This window comes from Bufo bufo, chromosome 5 (genome assembly GCF_905171765.1).
Source record: "Bufo bufo chromosome 5, aBufBuf1.1, whole genome shotgun sequence".
Taxonomy (NCBI): domain Eukaryota; kingdom Metazoa; phylum Chordata; class Amphibia; order Anura; family Bufonidae; genus Bufo; species Bufo bufo.
The window spans coordinates 227,834,043-227,856,053 of NC_053393.1; the positions used below are offsets into that span (position 1 = coordinate 227,834,043).

Sequence of the window (22,011 nt, forward strand, 5' to 3'; positions counted from 1 at the left end):
AGAGGTTTCTGAGGGTAGCAGTCCAGTTAGAGGAGAAAATTCTACATATTCAGTTCCAAGCATTACCATTCGGGCTCTCTCAGGCTCCGAGGGTCTTTACAAAGATTATTTCAGAAATAATTACCCACATCAGGGAGCAGGACATCATCATTCTACCATACCTGGACGATTTTCTACTGGTGGCCCGGTCAGATTGCCTGGTTGAGGGAGGTTCTAGAGAGGCTGGGTTGGGAAATAAACCTAGAAAAATACAGTCTATGCCCAAGCCAGAGATGCAGTTTTCTGGGAATGATTCTGGACTCCACTTACCAGAAATGCCTACTACCCCTGCAGAAAGCCTTACTGATCAGGTGAAGAGTTCAGCTTCTTCATTCGTCTACGTCACTCACCGTAAGAGAGGCCATGTCGGTACTGGGTCTCATGACATCCGCTATTCCAGGAGTGGAATGGGTCCAGTATCATTCAAGGTCTCTTCAGCTACAGATCCTGCAGCACTGGGACAAGTCTCCCCTCTCTGGACATGGAGATGTCTCTATCCTCCCAGACCCTAGATTCCTTAGACTGGTGGATGGATTTAAAGAACTTGCATAGGGGAGTTCCTTGGACCAGGGAGGTGGTTCTCCCCTTAACCATGGATGCGGGCCCCTGCAATTTGGGAGTCCATGCTGTTGCAGGGCAATTGGGATAGAAGTTCTCTTTCCCAGTCGCACAATTTCAGGGAGTTGAACACAATCAGGATAGCCTTGATACAGAGTCATCCAATCATCAGGGGCAGAAATGTAAAAATGTATTTGGACAACACGACAGCAGTGGCCTATATCAACCGACAGGGAGGGACAAGAGCTCAGGGCCTAATGTCTCTAACTTATCAGATTTTCGCAGAAACTTCTCTATCTCTTACTGCAGTTCACCTAAGTCTGAGGTTCAGACAATATGAAAACGGACTATCTCGGTCGTCATTGTCTATACCAGGGAGAATGGTCCCTAGATCAGGGGATTTTCAACCAAGTAGCAGTTTTGTGGGGTGCTCCAGAGATGGATCTCTTTGCCACTAGGTCAAACAGAAAAGTAGAGGTCTTCTTTTCTCTTTCTCCGGAGGAGCATCTGAGAGCGGTGGATGCTCTGACCCAGTCTTGAAAGCAGGGTCTTCTGTATGCCTTTCCCCCACTAAAGCTGCTTCCAAGGGTCCTCAAAAAGAGGAGAGAGAGGAGGAGGCCGAAAAGGGTGTGGTTTTCCTGGCTCTGCAAAATGTCAATAGCAACACCTTGGGTACTTCCATATTCCCAGGAGCTTCTATCTCAGTGTCCAGTTTTTCACCCAGAGGTGAGAAATCTGCACCTGACTACATGGTTATTGAAAGGGAGATTTTAAAGAGAAGGGGTCTCTCTGAGGAAGTAGTAGACACTCTGTTGGCCAGTCAGAAAAGGGTCACTTCCGAGATTTACCTTTTAGGATTTGGAAGACCTTTTTCAGATTCGACAAAAAGCCTGTGGATGTTCTAGAGATGCCCGACATCCCGCTTGTGTTAGATTTCCTACAAGAAGGGTGGAAGTAAGGACTTAGGCCTAGCACTTTGAAGGTCCAGGTTTCAGCCTTAAGCGCCTTGTTTGAATTTAAGTTAGCAGTTCACCCTTAGATTAAAAGATTTATAACAGCAGTGTCTAACTTCTCTCCGGTATGTAAAAATAGAGTACCTCCCTGGGATTTAAACTTGGTCCTCTCTGCTCCCACTTCTGACTCTTTCAAGCCTATCAATAAGATCTCCCCAAAGTTGCTCACCCTTAAGCTTGCCTTCCTTCTGGCGATTACCTTGGCTAAAAGGGTCAGTGAGATTGCTGCCCTCTCAGTTGACCCTCCCTATCCAGTGATTATGGAGGATAGGGTAGTGATTTTGCCTGATCCTTTATTTATTTTTTTACCAAAGGTGTCTTCACGTTTTCATCGTTCTCAGGAGATAGTGTTACCTTCCTTCTGTGCTTTCCCCCCCCAAAAAATGAGTCTGAATACCACTGTTTTGGATGTTAGGAGGTGTATCCTGCAATATCTACAGGTCACTCAGTCTTGGAGAACCTCCTCACGTTTGTTAATTTTGTTTCAGGGAGCAAGGAAAGGATCGGCAGCCTCCTCTCAGACTATTGCTAGGTGGATTAGACAGGCCATTTCCTTAGCCTACTCTTCTAAAGGAGTTATTCTGCCCTTGGGGGTTGGGGCTCATTCTAGGAGATCAGTCTCCACATCATGGGCAGAGAGAGCTTCAGCCTCTATAGAGCAGATCTGTAAGGCAGCTACCTGCCTGGAGCTCTCCACATAATATTTATTTTTATTTTTTAGGCACTATAGACTTCAGTTACCTTCTAATGAAGGTCTTTCATTTAGTCGTAAAGCACTTATGGCTGTGGTCCCACCCTAGACAAATTCTTGCCTATATTTATCAGGGGAGCTGTCATAGTCTAGAGAGAATCATTTGATTACACTTACCGGTAATCGGTTTTCTTTGAGCCTATAACAGCACCCGGTTAATTCCTGACTCTAGGAAGTTTTTGTAAAAAAGAGCTATTAGGATGTGTTAAGATGTTTATTCTTAGTTATTGAAGAAAGGACTGGAGATAGAGGGGATGATACCTCCTTTTAAAAAGGCGGTTCTGGTTCCTGTTTCCTGTCCTGAAGGAAGGTGGAGGCGGTCTCTCCAGGGGTGCTGTCATAGGTTCAAAGAAAACCGATTACCGGTAAGTGTAATCAAATCATTCTCCCTTTTTTCCACCCTGCTCATTCCCCATTTATATCTTCCTATGGCCCTCCTTCATCTATATTTACTTGTATATAAGGTATGGGCTGCTTAAGAAGTACATTTTTATCCTATCTTCAGTAAAGCTATTTAAGTCTTGTTGAGGAAATGGAGGGGAAAAAAAAGAAATGAAACTGTGGCAGGGGAGAGCTTAATGCCTGGATTGATGGCTGACTGGGGTGGTACATTATGCCATGACATGGCGACTTATTTATTTCCATTATAGGATTTATGTTCTAGGGCAAGCCTAAAGTATTGGCAAAAAAGAATGGGGAATGTGCCCTATGCAGAGACAGTCTGTCTTCCACTTATGATAAGATTATGCCAACATTGCATTGATTAAAACTGTTGTGGAAGAGTAAGAATATAAAATTGCTAATTAGATCCGAAGTAAAGAGTACTATTAGATCTTGTAAAAAACAAAGAGAATCCTCTATGGAGAAAGCTGCTTCATCCCAGGAGTATTTTTCAGATGACTCTTTCAGGTGATTCTTCAGCAGTTTGTTTCAATTCCAATAATTCATCATCTTCAGAGGAAGAATTTGATAAGAGAGCCTGTTTTCCAATAGAATATATTGACAAACTATCAAAGGCTATTAAGTCTACTATGAACTTGGAGTTAAAAGAAGATAAAACTGTAGAAGATGCTATTTGTGAAGGGTTACAGGAAAGAAAACTGATGTTTTTTGGTTCATAAAACTATATTCGCCTTAAGGCCCCTTTCACACGAGCGAGTTTTCCACGCAGGTGCAATGCGTGACGTGAACACATAGCACCCGCACTGAATCCTGACCCAATAATTAAAATGGGTCTGTGTACATGAGCATCAGTTCTGCGTTGCGTTAAAAATGCAGCATGTCTATATTCTCAGTTTTTCACGCAGCCCTGGCCCCATAGAGGTGAATGGGGCATCAGTGAAAAATGCACTGCATCCGGAAGCAAGTGCGGATGCAATGCAATTTTCACTGATGGTTGCTAGGAGATGTTGTTTGTAAACCTTCAGGTTTTTTTTTTATCACGCACATGAAAACTGCATCAAAATGCATTGCACTCGCGGAAAAAACCTGAAAAAATGAATGCAATTGCAGACAAAACTGACTGAACTTGCTTGCAAAATGGTGAGAGTTTACCTGAACGCACCTTGAACGCATCCGGACCTAATCTGTCACGCTCGTGTGAAAGAGGCCTAATAGATAAAGAATGGAAGAAACCAGGTAAAAAGATATTTGTTCCTAGAAGTTTCAAAAGGAAATATCCCTTTTGAGGAGGCGGTCTCTACTTGGGATAAAGCACCCAGGATAGATGTTTTTTTATCCTGGCTGCTTCATTCCAAAAAAAATTCATATTCAGAAGCCATTCAGTTGGTAATAAAGACTCTAGAGAATTTGGGATGGATGATAAACCTAAAAAGATCAAGAATGATTCAAAAAAGAAATCGGCTCTTTCTAGGTCTTTGCTTGGACTCGAAGTCCAAAGAACATTACTACCTCAAGAAAAGATTCTCGGTGTGCAAATACAAGTGCAGCGTTTTGAGAGAAAACCAGAAAGTTTCCATCAAGAGTGCAACGTCTGTTCTAGGATCTCTAACTTCATGTATGCCGGCGGTCTAATGGGCCCAATTTCATTCTCGCAAACTTCAGTCTGAGGTCCTGTTGGCATTCAAGAAGAGCAAGGGCTGGCTGGACTACAAGTTTCAGATATCAAGCAGAACCCTGTTGGACCTATCTTTGTGGCAGAAGGAAAGTAATCTAAACGGGGGCATTCCATGGAATCGGCCAAACCCTACAGTGGTTACCACAGATACCAGTCCACTTGGTTGGGGTGCTCATGTAGCTGATCAGATATTTCGGAGACAATGGTCGCTGATGTAGAAGTCTTTTTCCTCCAACAAGAAGGAACTGTTAGCAGTCAGGCTAGCCCCAGAGACAGTGCTGCCTTTGTTGGGTTCAGGACATGTCAGGGTGCTTTCCTGCAACCAAACTACAGTAGCTTATATAAACCATCAGGGGGGCACCATGTTGGAGGCAGACAAAGGGCAAGGGGAAAACATTTGCCACATCTCAACCTTACACAACCTTACACATAAAAAGGGAAAGAAAATTTTCGGGCAGACTTTGAGTTGCCACCGTTTGGTACAAGGAGACTGGTCCGTAAACCTTGATCTTCTCCAAGATAGTGCGGATGTGGGGCGTTTCAGTTATAGACCTATACAGAACAAGGTGGATCGGTTCTTTTCTCTAAACCCCAGGGAATTCCTGTATGGAGTGGAGGCTCTCGTGCAGGAGTGGAAATTCCCTCTGGCTTATGCTTTCCCGCCTGTTCAGTTAGTACCTCTCCTGACTGTGGGTCCTTCCGGAGATTCAAAATCTGTTGATGCACGGCCCATTCTGGCACCCACGGGAGTGGAGCCTGCATTTAATGGCTTGTAAGTTGAAAGGCAGTTATTGAGCGGTAAAGGTTTCTCTGACAAGGTAGTATCTCTGTGCTGTCCCAGCATTTATTTCTTCCATTTAAGATTAATTGCTGTATTTGTGTTATCGTATCATTGGCATGTTATGAAATGCTGCCACCCTGTGGCCATTCTTGTTATGGGTTTCCTGAATGTATTATGTAAATCCCATTTCCTTTGCTCTGTCTACTCCTCCCATCTCAGTGACATCATATCCTGTTTGTTCTGTTCCTGTGTGCTTTCTTTCCTGCAACAGACTCGGAGCTGGTGAGAGCATTTTGTTTTGACCTCTAATGTCCTCTATGTCTTTGCTCAAGGTAAGCTCAATAAATTACCAAAGCATCTCCATTGTATTCTCATTGCTGTATTATCACATGCAACTTGTACCATGACCTAAGGGATATTAGTGAGTTCAGCTGTCTACCATTGCTTGTACAGAGATTACCACTCACAACCAGTCAGAGACTTCTCTAACGTACATCTGTGGCAGAATAATCTACTTTGTTAGGCCTCGTGCACACAGCCGTTGTGCGGCTATTCCATGCATTGGGGATCGCAATTTGCGATTTCCCCAATGCACGGGCAACATCCATGCGGCAGCCAGGACGGATCGATACCCATTCTAGTTGAATGGGTCTGTGATCCGTCCGCACTGGAAAAAGTATAACATGTTGTTCTGCTTTTTTTTTTTTTTTTTTTTTTTTTTTTTTTTTTGGTGGTGCATACGCTCCGCATTGTGGACCCATTCAAGTGAATGGGTCCGCATCCGTGATGCTAGGAGCACATGGCCAGTGCCTGCATATTGTGGACCCGCTGTTTGCGGGCCCCAATACGGCCACGGCTGGGCAACGGCCGTGTGCATGAGGCCTTAGAAAGTCACTCTCTTTTTACTTTTCTTCTAAGTGAAGATATGGAAGAAGTTTTACATTTTTAGGTTCAGACCCTGGGAATCCTTCAAATTCTGTGTCTGTTTTCTGCTCTTTCTATACTCTTTGGCCAGAAGTTCTCTTTAGATCCCTGGGTCATTAGATTCTTTAAAGCTATAGATAGAGCCACTCCGGTCTCTTTACCAAAGGTTGCTCCTTGGGATCTGAATTTGGTCCTGAATGCCTTGACCCAGCCTCCGTTTGAGCCATTAGAATCATGTTCAATTAAACACTGTACCTTTTTTAAAATTGGTTCTCCTAGTGGCTTTGACAGCTCCACGTCGCATCAGCAAGTTGCAGGCTCTGTTAATCCTCCATTTACTACCATCTTAGAAGATAGGGTAGCCATCTGTATGGATTCAGCATTTCTACCTGAGGTGTTGTTAAAATTCCATAGATCTCAAGAAATAAGCCTCCCTTCCTTTTGTGATACCCCTAAGTCAGACAGAGTTTCATACGCTAGATGTAAGATGTTGCCTTTTTGCATTAATTAGATGTTTCAGCTGGATGGAGAAAATCTACAGCCCTTTTTGTTTTGTTCCATGGCCCTAACAAAGGCAGAATAAGTTCCAAAGCTATATTGGCTAGGTATATTGTTAGGTATTTCCCTAGCTTATTTAGTGATGGACAAGTCTCCTCCTCTTTTTTTTTTTTTTTTTTACCGCCCACACTACTCGGCTATTTCTACATCTTGGGCTGAAAGGGCTGCAAATTTGCCAGGCTGCTATGTGGTCTTCTCCTTCCACTTTCTTCAAGCACTATCGTCTACATCTGAATTCTTCCTCTGGTCTGTCTTTTGGGAGGAAGGTGTTACAACTGGTGGTCCCTCATGCACATGACTGTGTGCCAGCCAGGACCGTGCTGTGGACCGCGAATGGGGTGCGCAATCCACATCTGACAGTACGCACTGTAAAAAAGTAGTGCATGCGTTTTTCTGCGGTGTGGAGGCACAGCCAGAAACCCCACGGAAGCACTTTGTGGAGCCCTAAGGAAGAGGTGTGCAGTGTGCGACTCCTGATCGCTTTCCGGTGTGGAACAGTGTTTGTTGAGCGGACCGACTGAGGCTTGAAGCCTGAGACCCTGAGTATAAATCTGAGATTATAGGGGAGTCGGGGAAATCGTAATTCTGTTTAGGTAGAGCCCAGCCAAACAGGAGTTTATTTTGTATAACTGTTTATGTTTACACGGATGTGCCGCAATAAAAGTTTGGCCTTTAAATCCTGGTGTCTGTGAAGATGGTGTGACCCCCTGAAAGAAAGCTACCCAATATATAGTATATATTTTATGGTGATGGCTAACTTTGCTCTGTAAACCACTGAGGTGGGAGAGATGCTCCACCTTCTTATTCTGCAGGTTTCCTGTCCCTGGGGTCTGATCCTCTCTCTCTGTGGTGAGGTCCTGAAAATACAAGCCGAAGTGTGGGCTAGTGTGCTGTTGTTGTAGTGTGTGTTTAGTTTTTTTCCTGATCTGGGTCTGCAAAGACACAAAAGCTTCTTGAGTTATCCATACCCCTCCCCGGACATTACATGATCCCTATTTTTGGAGCATGAAGCTGCATAACCTTTGCCTGATCTGCACACACAGTGTTCATTGAGCTCTCATAAAAAAAAAAAAAACATAAAATGGCCTAATTTCATAATTGACCTACTTTCGTACAAAAAACATAGCATGGTCTAAATTTCATAATTTGCCTAATCTGGTTCTAGGGCTGGGGTAGTGGGGAGGTATCAGGGGTGGAACTACCGACGTAGCAGCTGTGTGTTTTGTGTGTACTTACAGTTGAGGCCTGGGCTACAATAACTGACAGACACAGCAGCCACACTCTGGCCTGAGTCCTGCTGCTGTATCTGTCATCCATTTTGGGCTGGGACTCATCCCCCAGCCTGTGATGTCCCCAGCAGCAGGCATGATGCAGTGATTCCATGGCGTCAGCTAGGCTGAGTAGGAGAGCACAGGCTGGGGATCATCACCAAACCTGTGCACACCTGCTCATCAGCTGCAATGATGTCATGGCATTGTGCCTGCTGCTGGGGAGAGGTTGATGTACTCATTTCATGGGGGGGGGGACAGGACTAGGTGAGTATTGCTTTATTTTAATACCATTACTGGGGATCCACTACTGTAAGGTGGACACTGAGGGGGCATAACTACTGTGTGGATGCACTACAGGAAGCATACAGGGCCCAAACTGTAAAGTAAACTCTTGACTCATTTTCCTTTTCATATTTTTAAAGGACTGAGTGCATGGGGTGGTGGGGTGGTTTGTGTGGCAAACATGGACTGTTTTCCCTAGCAGCCGGGAAGGGGGGGGGGGTGGGGGGGCTTGTTTTTAGTTACTCCTGGGAAGTATGCCTGTATACACAGTACCTTGAGGCACCTCTCAGAGCTCTTGTGTGTTTTAAAATGTTTTTTTATATGCTCTCAGATGTAATCCAGTTTTGTGGTATTATCTTGAATACATTTTGGCATTGGTTTGCACATGGCATGCACCCTGATTGCTATATTTATGTTTCTTTAATAATTTCTGACTATTCAAAAACCTAGATTGGAGTCCCATTTGGGTCCAAATGGAAGAATCTGCTACATAACATCAGAAATGTTCTACATAGAAATTCAAGTGGCGAGAAATGGACATGTAACATTTGTCAAGCTGGCCCACCATGGTGAATCCCCAACGGTAACGTAGTTCCTCCCACTTTTAATATAGACATTATTTCTATATAAATTGAGTAAAAACAGGTTGTTTCATTTAAAGGAATCTGCCGCCTATCTGAGGGCAGCATACACTTGTGATAAATGCACTTTTTTGGTCAAGTTGATTTCTTAAACTGGTTTTGTAGAAGTTTTGAAGTTATCCCCTATACACAGGATGTGGGAGGACTTACTGCTAGGTCCCCCACTAATCCCAACAAAAAGGGGTCCTGTTCCCCCCTGGCATAATGGTGCGGCAGGTTGATCATACACGCTGCCACTCCATTCATTCTCTACAGGATTGCTGGTTGTCTCTGGCAGTCCCATAGAGAATGAATAGAGTACATGGCGCATGCTTGACTTGCTGGACCTGTAGGCCTGTTGAATAGGAACAACATTCTGGGGATTGGTGGAGACCCCCATCAATCACTCTAAAATCCTTTGAGTTTCTATAACACAATGCTTTCCCCTGCGTGGGGTATATGATGTAGCTGTTTGTGCTACTGTTCTTGAAAAGAAAATGCAATACAATTTAAAGAAACAAAAAAAAAAAAAATGGTGAGCCCTCCCATGGATGATTGACAACCCATCTACATTGTGAATAATGCCCAAAAAATAGAAAATACTTGATATGTAGAAATTATAAAGTTTATTAAATATCACATAGTTACACATGTACATCACATCAGGTGATAGGGCCAGATTGAATAAGGCCCCATAGTCGTGCAACAGGTTCGAAGCTTATACAGAGTAGACAAACTAAGCCAATGCCTATTGGATCAATATCCCATATGAATAAATCATAAATGGGGTAATAAATAGTTACTACACAGCTCCAGCAATTGCAACCTATATAAGTAAAAATGCCCTATGTGCCTGAATGCGATATAAGGAAAATACTATGCTATAGCTGAATGCACAGTGGTTACCATCAAAAACATAATGGCCACTGACCTGATTTAAATATAACAAATTGGGGGTCAATTACTCCAATCCATATACAAAGTAATAGATGGCTACCACAGTGACATATAAATTTATGGGATCTCTCAGTGCATATACAGGTTACGCACTTGCCCACATGCTGAAATGAAGGCACCCGGAACAATTACAGGATCAATATAGAGTGCAATATATGGACAGTAAAGGGAAGTTATAAAAATAGCAGATATGTTAATATAGTGAAAGTATGACCATCGTGTTATATTGATAAAGTGACTAGTGCAAATGCAAAAAAGAACGCAAGATAAAAATGAGCCAAAATTGTGCAAATTAACGTATTTTTCGCCCTATAAGACGCAACGGCCCATAAGACGCACCTAGGTTTTTGGGGAGGAAAATAAGAAAAAATATATTTTTAACCAAAAGGGGTGCTGTGGGTTTGGAACTAATGGTGGTCTGTGGATGGCACTATTACTGTGGATCTGTGGATGACGGACACTGTTATGGGGGGGGGGGATCTGTGGATGACGGACACTGTTATGGGGGGGGATCTGTGACGGACATTGTTATGGGGGGGGATCTGTGACGGACACTGTTATGGGGGGGGATCTGTGACGGACACTGTTATGGGAGGGAATCTGTGACAGACACTGTTATGGGGGGGATCTGTGGCTTGCACTGTTACAGGGGGGATCTGTGGCTTGCACTGTTACAGGGGGGGGGGGGGATCTGTGGCTGGCACTGTTATATATGTGCCATCCACAGACCCCCCCCAGCCCATAACTGTGCCATCCACAGATGTCCCCCATAAAAATGTCATCCACAGATCCCCCCCCCCCCGCCGCTCCAGTATACAAATATAAGATGTCTTATTCAATTAATAGTTATTAAACATGCCCCCCTCACTCCTAATAGTACCTTACATCCTAACCGCTTCAGTAGAACCCAGGCAGGCCGGGCGGCCGGCGCGTCACTCACTGACGTCACTTGCCTGCGCCGCCTGCTTCATTCATAAAGTAGGCAGCGCAGGCACGTGACATCAGGGAGTTACGCTGCCGCCCGCCCGGCCTGCCTGCCTGCATTCTACAGAAGTGGTTAGGATGTAAGGCACTATTAGGAGTGAGGGGGCATGTTTAATAACTATTAATTGAATAAGACATCTTATATTAGTATACCGGAGGGGCGGGGCTATAGTACACTGACTGCACCGCCCTGCTGCTATTGCCGGCCCCCAGCTCCTCCTCCCAGTCCCTCCCTGAGTCCCCGCTCGCTTGTACATCGCAGCTTGCAATGTAAAACTGCAAGCATTCGCCTCATAAGACGCAGGGGCATTTTTCCCCCATTTTGGGGGGAGAAAAAGTGCATCTTATGGGGCAAAAAATACGGTAAGCCTAGTGCAATGATAATTCAAAGTGAGATATTTATTATACCATATTAGAATCAAAAATTGAATACTAATATATAAAACTTAATATAAATAAAAATAATGGTGGCATAGAATGCTAAGGTAACTACAATAAAGTGCTAAATGGACAAGCAGGACACCTAAAGTGCTACAGTAATTATTCCAACAAAAACTGCCCATAATGTCGTCCAGGTGTCACTGCCTGCCCTGTGAGAGGTCTGAGAAGATCAGATAGACTGTGTTTGTTTTTCCTTGCTGTCTGTTGTGGGCAGGATCTTGCCTCTCCACAGGTTCTGCTCATTTGCTGTTTAGTGGCTCTATTTAAGCCCACCTCTCACTGCAGACCTTGCGGTTGTTATTTCCTTCTGGAGTTCTAAGCTGGTTGATAGAGGTTCTCCTGCTTTTTACTCATCTCAAGCTAAGTCCTCCTGTTTCTACTTTGTGTGTGTTGTGTCTAGGTCTCAGGGAGACGCTGGTCCCTTCATGGTGGAAGGTCCCGGCAGTCTCATCCCCGCTCCCTAATTTAGGGTTTGTGACAGTTTCAGCGGGTCTTAGGTTCCGGTGTATGAGTTCTTCCACCATTAGGATTTGCTCATACTGTCAGTAGTCGGGGAGAGGCTCAGGGAAAACTAGGAGGTTACCATCCCCCTCCTCACTAGCCTTGGGGTCTAGTCTATGTTACTGTTGTAGTTTGTTTATTTGGTGTTCTTCCTTTCCCCACTTACCGTGACACCAGGGTCCTCCAAAGGTAGATCTCTGTCCACATTATTCAATCAGCATGGAGAATGCCCATAAATACTAAAAGAAAATAGACAATAGGAACACAAGAATAAAAATAAAATGTATCTAAATATAAAAAAATTGCAAGATATATGAAGGCCATCCTTCATATAAGATAGGGCCACGGGCTATTCATAGTATTCAGTATATTGGGCAGACTAGATGGGCCAAATGGTTCTTATCTGCCGACACATTCTATATTTCTATATCTACAGAAAGGACTTGGAACTGACAACTTCATTAAGCCCCAGTGGCATAACAGTTTTCAAGAACACAATCCATTTTGTGTCCTTTTGTAGGAGCCATTTCTTGATGCCTCGCCTGCATCCTAAGTAACTCTGTCTTTGCCTTGAACCCTTAAAGTATAGCTGTAGTATTATTTTTTTTTTGGAGTATTGGATTGTGGTGATTAATATCTCCTTGGTGGCCCTATTTCAACTTTTCACTGTGTATTCAATTACCCCTTAATTCCACATTTTTGTTCCCTGTACTGCCTACTTTTACATGTGCTTAAAATAGGGTTGCTAGGCATGGTCCGTCCTCTGTTGGAGGACGCAGAAGCACGCAGCATGCAAGGTCAGATTACTGACAGCCAGGGAATGTAAGTAAATGATTAAAGACAGGTCCTCCCCAGCAGCTGATAACAGTGCCTGGGCTGTGTGCACTTCTCCCTGTCCCTGCGCTTGGCAGACTCTCCCTCACTCAGCAGAGCTGGAGAAGTAGAGTTGAAGCAGCGCAGACCAGGGAACGGAGATCTGCCATCTGCTCAGTGTATAAATGAAAGCAACATGTGGTAAGAGGACCCCTTTGTGCTGCAGGAGATTAACCCTTTTAGGGGAGGGCTCTGGTTACTGACACTTTTGGGGGGCTATTGTTACTGGCTAGTGAGGGCAGGTGGGATTAGCCTCAGGGTGAGGGCAGTGACGGCGATCTTAACTGAATAGTGAAATTGCAGTTTTATGCAGACTGGTTGCTAAGGGCTGAATCTTATTAAATATGGGGTAAGTCAGTCTAATAGTAACTGATTCTGGAATATCATGTTATTAGTAACTACATATATGAAAATTGAAATTAGGGTCTAAGTGTGACAGTTGTCCTTTAAACATTTTGAATCTGTTTTTCTTTGAAATGTTTGGCCACAGGTTGCAATTTGGACAATTTCTCCACCCCAGTAGATTGTGCAGTTCTAATTTTACTTGCATGTTCAAGTAGGCAAGCCATAAGTTCCCTCGTTGTCATAATCAAAGTGTAGTGTCCCACTAGTAAGGGTGGGCACTACACAAGGGTTAACATGTCTATTGCATTAATGTGATGTTTAATGTTCATTTCCCTGTGTTATCTGGGTGTCAGGCCTGTTAGGGTGTAGTTCAGCCTCCTAGACGTTAGAGGGAGCTAGAGAGCCCTGAGTATATATAGGTAGGCCCAGACAAGGAAGAGGCAGTGTAATCCAGGGGCTAGTGAGAGTGAACTAGTCAGCCTTTTGATAAAGTGAGCCATAGTTAGCTCAGAAGATTACCCCAAGAGAAGTGTTTGCCTCCTGGGAGAGAACTGCAGTTATCGCATCAAAGCAGAGCAGAGTCAGCAACCCAGCTAAACAAGTAAGCTGAAGGGATCATTAAGTAAAAGCAAGGAATATATACCTGAGGAGGATTTATACCAAGGATAAAAGCCAGCATTAGGGCACATGGGCCTTGGGATACAGCCAGCCAGGATATCTGAGGAAATATATGCAGCCTGGTCTGTGAATATTGATGTTACCCTCTGAGTATCTTGCCAAGTACATTGCCTGCCATTAATGAAAAGCCTGCTCATGCTATTTGTAAACTGCTGCATGTTCAAGAACTTTACCATCTGTACAAAGTTGAACTGTTAGTAAAGCAAAGTTTGGTTCACCATACCATCGTGTTCCTCAATTACTACTGCTATAAAATCGGTGTGCCACCGTTACAGGCACTGGCGTCACGATTCTTAAAGGGACCTTGCCCCAGGCACTCAAAACACCTGCAACATCCAGGGCACCTCATCCACCATCAGGCCTGGTCCCTACATACAGAGTGTGCCCCAGAGGAACTTTGTGTCAGCCTCTCCTTCACTGTCGCATGCCTGCCCAGGGTTCTCCTATGAACAGTGAGTAACCCTCGATTGCCCATAACCGTGACCTCACTTCGCAATACCCTTCAGGTCTGGCGTGCTGCAAAATTGCATGGGCATGTAGATAAATAAACCACTGTTGATGTACGACATGAAATATGGTGCACAATCTTAAATTCATGTGTCCCCTGAAGCATCATGGAACACACTAGTTCTTGCCATATATTGGCAGGCGGTACAATCGCCACTAGAGATGAGCGAATCTTTAAAAAAATTCTATTCGCCGAATTTTTTTGGGGAAAAATTTTGGTTTTATACGCATTTATTTGCGGCAAATTACGTTTTAACTTTTTTTTTTCCTGGCTGCAGAGACCCGTTAGTGGTGTAGAACACTGTGCCTTGCAGTAACACGCATAGGGCATCTGCTCTGGTAGTGAAATAATACTGTGAGTCCATATGACATGCAAATGACAGGCGTCGCTCTTAGAATCACTGCACACTTCACTTATTTGGGCAGTTATGGGGCCAAATAACTCAAGTATGAACTCAGCCTTACAGGACGATGTTAGCGCCAAGAAAAAGCGCACTCCCTTTACACCGTCCTCGGCTGATTCCACATTGATGTCTACAGAACCTGTTCTATTAATTGCTTATACAAGTAGAGCCCCCCGACAGAGTGGAGAGGGTGTCAGCAGTAAGTTTGTGTTGACGTCACTGATTATTTCCTCTGATCCGTCAGAACAATAACCCACAAAAAAAACTGATTCTGTCTGAGCATCCGCCTCGGTCAGCATTTGGTCAGTAATTCATCAGTATTGCTAATGCCAAAAAAACAGGAGTGGATCCAAAACAGAGATGACAAGTGAATGGAATATTTGCATGTCTTCTGTGTTTTGTACCCACTCCTGCTTTTGGCTACCAAATCATAAGCCAATTCTGATGGCACCATACAGTCCTTACAGCTGCTACACAGAGAGGATCCGTTGTGAGTCATTTTACCTTCCTTATGACAGATCAGAACAGGTGACATAGAATGGAGGTACGAGAAGCAACAGGAGACCACAGAGTGGCACAATGACATAGTATGGAGGTGGCGGAAGCATCAGGAGGCCAGAGTGGCAAGGTGACATATGGGGAGGTCACAGCAGTATGAGGAGACCACAAGGTGGCATGGTGTGAAGGTGGGTGGCAATACCAGTACCCGCTTAAGAAGGAGCACTTGGCATCAGATGTGTGGCATCAGGCGGGTGGCAGCATCAGAATAGTAGCTGAGGCAGGTAGCCAGAAGAAATCGGTCTCTTTTGTCAAAGTGTTGGTGTGGCACCATGGATGATCTAGTCTGATGCATCAGGAATTGGTGGGTGGAAATCCTGGCTGATCCACGCCTGATTCATCTTGACAAAGGTCAGTCTTTCCACATTTTGGGTGGACAGACGAGTTCTCCTTGGGGTAACTATGGCCCCCGCCGCACTAAACACCCGCTCTGATGCCACACTACTGGCTGGGCAGGACAGCTTTTCCAGGGCAAACTCGGCCAATTGGGGCCACAAATCCAGTTTGGCTGCCCAGTAGTCCAGCGGATCTTCAAGGTCGGCTGGCAGGGTGCACTCCCAGTATGCCACCACTGGCTGGTTCAGGTTCTGATCCAGGTCTAGATGCTGCTGCTGCGAGAGGATGGACGATGGCGCAGATGGGCAGCGGCCCACTGACTACATAAGATGTCTCTATTGTAGTTGTTTGTCCTCCCTCTAAGCGGGTGTAAAAAAAGGCCCCCATTTTGGACCGGCAGCAAGGGTCCAACAAGGTGGAGAGTCAGAAGTCATCCCTCTGCCGAATGGTGACAATTCGGCTGCAACTACACAAGCAAGTGAACATACAGCGGGCCATTTGCGCAAGTGAATCGGAGGGACTTCCTGCCTCCATCTCCACTGCATACTGCCACGATGTGTTTGGGTCATCTGCCTAGTCTTCCTCCTCTCCTGTCACCTTTGTAGCAAAACCACACATTTCGCTAGACATTGCTTGTGCTCCAATGTCTTCCTCCTCCAGTTCATTCCCCACAGGGCTCATGTGGGCGTGAGATCTAGGTGCCACGTCTCCAGTCCCCTGATCAGTCAGATTTGCCAGCAACTGTTCCAGGACATGAAGCGGTGGAATTACTTTGTTCATCCCATAGTCCTGGCGACTGACAATGTGGCCTCCTCAAAGGGCCTGAGCAAACTGCAGGTGACACGCATGAGCTGCCACTGGCTGACATTAAAGTTACACAGGGGAGTATTCCTGTCCACTTGGATCATTCGGAAATTGTTTATGGCCTTTCTCTGTTTTGTACAGTCGGTCCAACATATGGAGGGTGGAATTCCAAAGGATGGAAATGTTGCATATCAGCCTATGTTGGGGGATGCCGTTCTGCAGCTCGAGGAGGGTGTGATTTGCGGTGTAAGAGTGGCTGAAGTGCATGCAAAGTTTCCTGGCCATTTTTAGGATGTCTTGCAGATGGGTGGAAGACTTCAGAAACCGCTTAACAACCAAATTGAACACATGTGCCATGCAGTGCGCATGGCTCAGCCCTCATTGACGCAGCGCAGACACCATGTTCTTCCTGTTGTCGGTCACCATGGTTCTGATTTTGGGGTGTCGCAGAGAAAGCCAGGACTCAATTTCTTGCTGAAGGACATGGAGCAGTTGTGACCCTGTTCACCCAGGCAAACTAGGTGCAGAACAGCGTGATGCCGCCATGCCCTGCACATGTGGTATGCTGGAAGGGCACTGTGAGTTGTCCCTGCAGTGGAGGCTGAGGCGGACATTGTCGCTGGACCAACGGCGTGGCAACGTGGAGGTGGAAGTGGCGTCACCTGGCCAAGTTGCTGGTGTGGCTGTGCAGGAACTGCATTCACCCAGTAGGCCATAAGGAACATGTACTGTCCCTGACCGTAGTTACAGCTCCACACGTCGGCGCTGCCGTGCACTTTGGCAGGCACCAAAAGGCTCAAGGACTGGCCCACCTTCTGTTCTATGTGTGTGCTGGTACTGCCTTTTTGGCAAAGAAATGACAGCTTGGGACTCGCCACCTCAGCTCGGCACAAGCCATCAGTTCTCTGAAAGGTACAGAGTCCACCACTTGGAAAGGGAGGGACTACAGCACCAGCAACTTGGCCAGGAGCACGTTCAACTTCTGCGCCGTTGGATCAGTGCACGCATACTGTTGTCTCTTGGCAATCGCTTTGGTGATAGATTTTCTGATGGAATGCATAACGAGGAGGAGCAGGAGCATCAGGACCGGCAGATGATGGGAATGACAGACGGCTTCCTTCGGCTGAGGTGGTGAAGCCTTGACTGCTAAAAACGGGGTACGTGCCATTGGGTGATGCAGTGGTTGCTGCGGCAGGCTGCACCACCACATCAGAGCCACTGTTCTCTCAGGCCACTTTATGGTGACACTGCATATGTAAATGTAGGGCCATAGTGCCAACATTGGCACCCTAGCCACGCGTCACCCTCTACCCACAGATTCTACATATGGTCACCACCTCCGGAGGCTTAAAAAAAACTGCAATACCCCCAACACTACGCACTGACTGCTACCGCAGCTGCGAAGCAGGTGATCTACCCCGGGCGCGTTTGGCTACCGATCTCCCACTGCTGCCACTCTGCTGACTCCAGCCCATGCTATCGACTTGCTGGCTCCCAAGTGCAATCGGCTACATCGAGTACTGTCTGCACATCACTGATTTCCTCCTAAACTGTCTCTGGGGCAGGAGCCTGTCCGCTCGCAACACCGCCTCCCATGCCACTCTCCTCATCACTACTTGTCCGCCTAGCGGAGGAAGCGACGGATGTCGCCTCCACATCTTGGCTGGGCAGTAGCTGCTGACTGTCCTCTAGTAGCTCTTTCTCGCTGAAAAGTGGAGCCGAGTCTACAGCATATAATACTTCTCGTGGTGAGGGAACAGAAAAGGACAGAGGCAGGTTGAGGACGGGTTAGGGCACAGGGCCTGCTCCCGGACCATGCCAACTAAGAGTTGTGTCTGACGAACCCACTGACTCTTGGCTGGGGGTGTCTGATGTCACTTGTGATCAAGTGGATGACCGAGTCAACCATTCAAGAATCGCTGGGTTGCTGGTCAAGACACTACCGCTAGCTGACACTGGGAGCTCAGGCCTCTCAAAGTGACCCCTGCTGCCACGGCCCTTTACTATGCTGCGACCTCTGCCTGCACCAAAAACATTTAGGCCACTGCCACTCCCCTGTACAGGGCCTTGCACTTCTCTGTATGACATACTGCTAGATAAAATAACCAAATGTTTTTTATGGGTTTTTTTTCCGCCAATAATACACAGGAAACAGGACTTTCTTCTTTCTTTCTTTTTTTTTTTGTTTCTTGCAGCCCAATAACAAGAACTATTTGCTGGAATTACAGAGCTGTATAATGGCAATTTGGATCCCCAGTCAGTGCACCAAGGTGTAATAGGATTGTTCCGATTACCCAGTCAACCTCAACTACTGAACCCTGTTCTACACCAATGCTGTGGAACGATTCCTCCGTATCCTTTCCCTGCACTTAGTTTTTTTTCACCACAATCAAGTCTTTCCGAACTGTCCCTGCACTAAGTACACTGGTAAATGGCAGAATCTAAGATGGCTGCCGCTATTTATAGGGCTGTGACATCACAGGGCTGGCTGGCTGCTGATTGTCTGCATGCATGGCATTAGTGTTGGGTGAGCATGCTCGGCCGAACACCATTTTGACTCTAACATCGCGATGCTCGGCACATCTCTGTGTTCGGCCGAACACTGCGTGTGCTCGAGCACTATTCTAGATTCTCCTCCCCGCACATTTGTTGGCTGCTACGCAGGGAAGTACTGGCACTCGCTGTAATGCCGTAGCCATGTTTGTTAATGGCATTACAGTGATTGGCTGGATGGAACGCGTCATCGGGTGCTATATAGCACCCAATGACACGTGGTTTGGCTCAGTCTTAGTCAGGGCGAGCTGCAGCAGAAGGGACAGATAGTGTAGGGACAAGAATAGTGGTTTTGGCAGGGCTTAGTCTTGAAAGGTGTTAGAGACCCAAAACTATTTTATCTGGCTACAATATATATATTATCAGCGCAACCTGCGCTAAATTGTGTGCAATTGTTTGGCTGCTGCTGACAGTGACACAACCTTTGCTACATCTGTTGTTACATTTGTGCATCCTAAATATCTGTGACATTCAGCGCAATTGTTTGGCAGCTGATGACAGCGACATTAGGCTGCTTTCACACTCGCGTTCCGTTTGTGAGATCCGTCTAGGGATCTCACAAGCGGTCCAAATCGCATCAGTTTTGTCCTAATGCATTCTGAATGGAAAAGGATCCGCTCAGAATGCATCAGTTTGCCTCCGATCAGTCACCATTCCGCTCTGGAAGCGGACACCAAAACGCTGCCTGCAGCGTTTTGCTGTCCGCTTGACGAAACTGAGCCAAACGGATCCGTCCCGGCACACAATGTAAGTCAATGGGGACGGATCTGTTTTCTCTGGCACAATAGAAAACGGATCAGTCTCCCATTGAATTTCAATGGAGTTCATGACGGATCTGTCTTGGCTATGTTACAGATCTACTTTTCACACTGGCGTTTTGGATTCCGTTTGTGAGATCCGTTCTAGGACCTCACAAGCGGTCCAAAACGGATCAGTTTTGCGCTTAATGCATTCTGAATGGATAAGGATTCGCTCAGAATGCATCATTTTGGCTCCGTTCCGCCTCCATTCCGCTTTGGAGGTGGACACCAAAACACTGCTTGCAGCGTTTTGGTGTCTGTCTGACGAAACTGAGCCAAATGGATCCGTCACACAATGTAAGTCAATGGGGATGGATCTGTTTTCACTGACACCAATATGGCACAATAAAAAACTGATCCGTCCCCCATTGACTTTCAGTGGTGGTCAAGACGCATCCATTTTGGCTATATTAAAGATAATACAAACAGATCCGTTCTTAACGGATGCATGTGGTTGTATTATCTGAACGGATGCATTTGTGCAGTTCCAAGACGAATCCTCACCAAACGAGAGTGTGAAAGTAGACCTACCTGCGCTATCCTGTATAACGTTTGCGCATCCTAAATATCTGACATTCAGTGTAATTTATTTGCGCATACACTTACAAAACCTGCGCCTCTGTACGTGTGACATACTTACAAGCATATATACATTTAATATGCTCAAGGCGAGCAGTAAGGGATGGGGAAGTGGCTGTGCTGATGATGGTGTGCGCAGAGGCCTCCTCCACGATACCTAGCTTCATGCCCCAGTTTGCAGGGCGGCGCAGGACACCACTCTGTCTGTCTCACCAGTGCGATGAGGTGGTCGGTTGGATTGCAGCAGATAATGCTTCCAGTCGGTTAAGCACCACTCTGTCTTCCACAAAGTCCATCTCAATAGCCAAGAGTCTGGTCAATAGAATCCTCACCCTGATCCTCCTTCCTCCCACCATGGAGAGTCTTGGCAAATAAGTGATCCCACACTCTGATATTCCGAGGAGCTCCTTTCATCAAAAGGGAGAAGGCAGACCCCCCCCCCCTCCCCCTGTGGCAATCTCGCTTACCAAGGGGTAGGTGTTCCGCAGGCGCTTTTTCTTGAGGAAAGTGTGGACGATAAAAGAATTTGCAACCTGTGCTGTGCCAAAATGAGCAGGGGAGTAAACACTAGCAACCTCACCACCACCAGAATGATCCGCCACATTGCATCAAAGCACCCTAATAGGTAGGCCGAATGCCTGGGTCCACAATCGGTGTCTGCGGATCACAATACTGCCTCCTCGTCCCCTGTGTTGCGTGCTGGTCAATGCCCTGTCCAAGATGCCTCCCGCCCTACACCTGGACCTTCGCAAGCACCATCAGCTAGCACATCCACTTCTGTGTCCCAGCGCAGTGTACAGATGTCCATACGCCTTTGAACGAAAGCACAAGCGCTTGCAATTACCAGCTCACTGACTGTTGTGCAACGTGAGCACACGCTGGAACTCCACGTTCCACATGTTGGCCAGGCTTTGTGAGCAGCAGAGGGCAGTAGTGGAATACCAGCTGCAACATGGTCGTCAGCTTCCATTCTTTACAATCGCCGAGTGGGCATGGTTGTCTGACCCCTTTGAGGTTTTATGCAACTTTGAGGAATCAACACAGATGTTGAGCGGCGATGCCACTATTATCAGCGTAACCATCCCACTACTGTGTCTACTGAAACGCTCGCTGCTCACAATGAAGGTGGATGCTTTGCATGTGGAAGAGGTAGAAATGGGGGAAGACGGTACACAGGGTGATAGCCATACCACCCTCAGTTTGTTTTCTCAGCGCAAATGAGATAATGAGGAGGAGGAGGAGCAGGAGAGGGTAGTACCCATAGCAGGTTTAATCTATCTGTTCAGCGTGGATGGGCCGAAGAGGAGGAAGAGGATGAGGAGATTGAGCGATTGAGTCATCCTCCTGATGAGGACAGCGAAGTCTTGTCTGTTGGGACACATGGCTGACTTGATTATGCTTCCTTTCCTGTGACCCTCGCGTTATACGCATTTTGGCCTACACCGATTACTGGTTATTCACCCTTCTCGACCCTCGCTACAAAGAGAACTTCTCATCTCTCATTCCTGTGGTGGAGAGGACTAGCAAAATGGTGCAATACCAGAAGGTACTTGTGGAAAAATTGCTCCAAAAATTTCCAGCTGGCAGCAGAGTACATAGTTCCTTGGGCAACTGAGGAGGGGAGACGAGGGGAACACACAGTATTTCCAAAAGAGACAGGGCAACACTCTCTAAGGCCTGGGACAGTTTCATGACACCCCGCCAGCAACCTCACTCTGATGCGTGGCCTAGTGTCACAAGGAGGGAACGGTTTTGGAAGATGGTGAAGGAGTACGTAGCAGACCGTGTCAGCGTCCTCAATGATCCCTCTGTGCCTT

General features: G+C 46.2%; 1 protein-coding gene across 1 annotated transcript in view; it reads left to right on the forward strand.

The window, feature by feature from the left end:
• LOC121002474 (mediator of RNA polymerase II transcription subunit 1-like) overlaps positions 1-22,011 on the forward strand; it is a 170,057-nt gene that overhangs the window by 14,379 nt on the left and 133,667 nt on the right. The window contains exon 5 of the mRNA XM_040433926.1: positions 8,705-8,837. Within this exon, the coding sequence (XP_040289860.1) occupies positions 8,705-8,837 (133 nt within the window). The remainder of the gene's footprint in view (positions 1-8,704; positions 8,838-22,011) is intronic.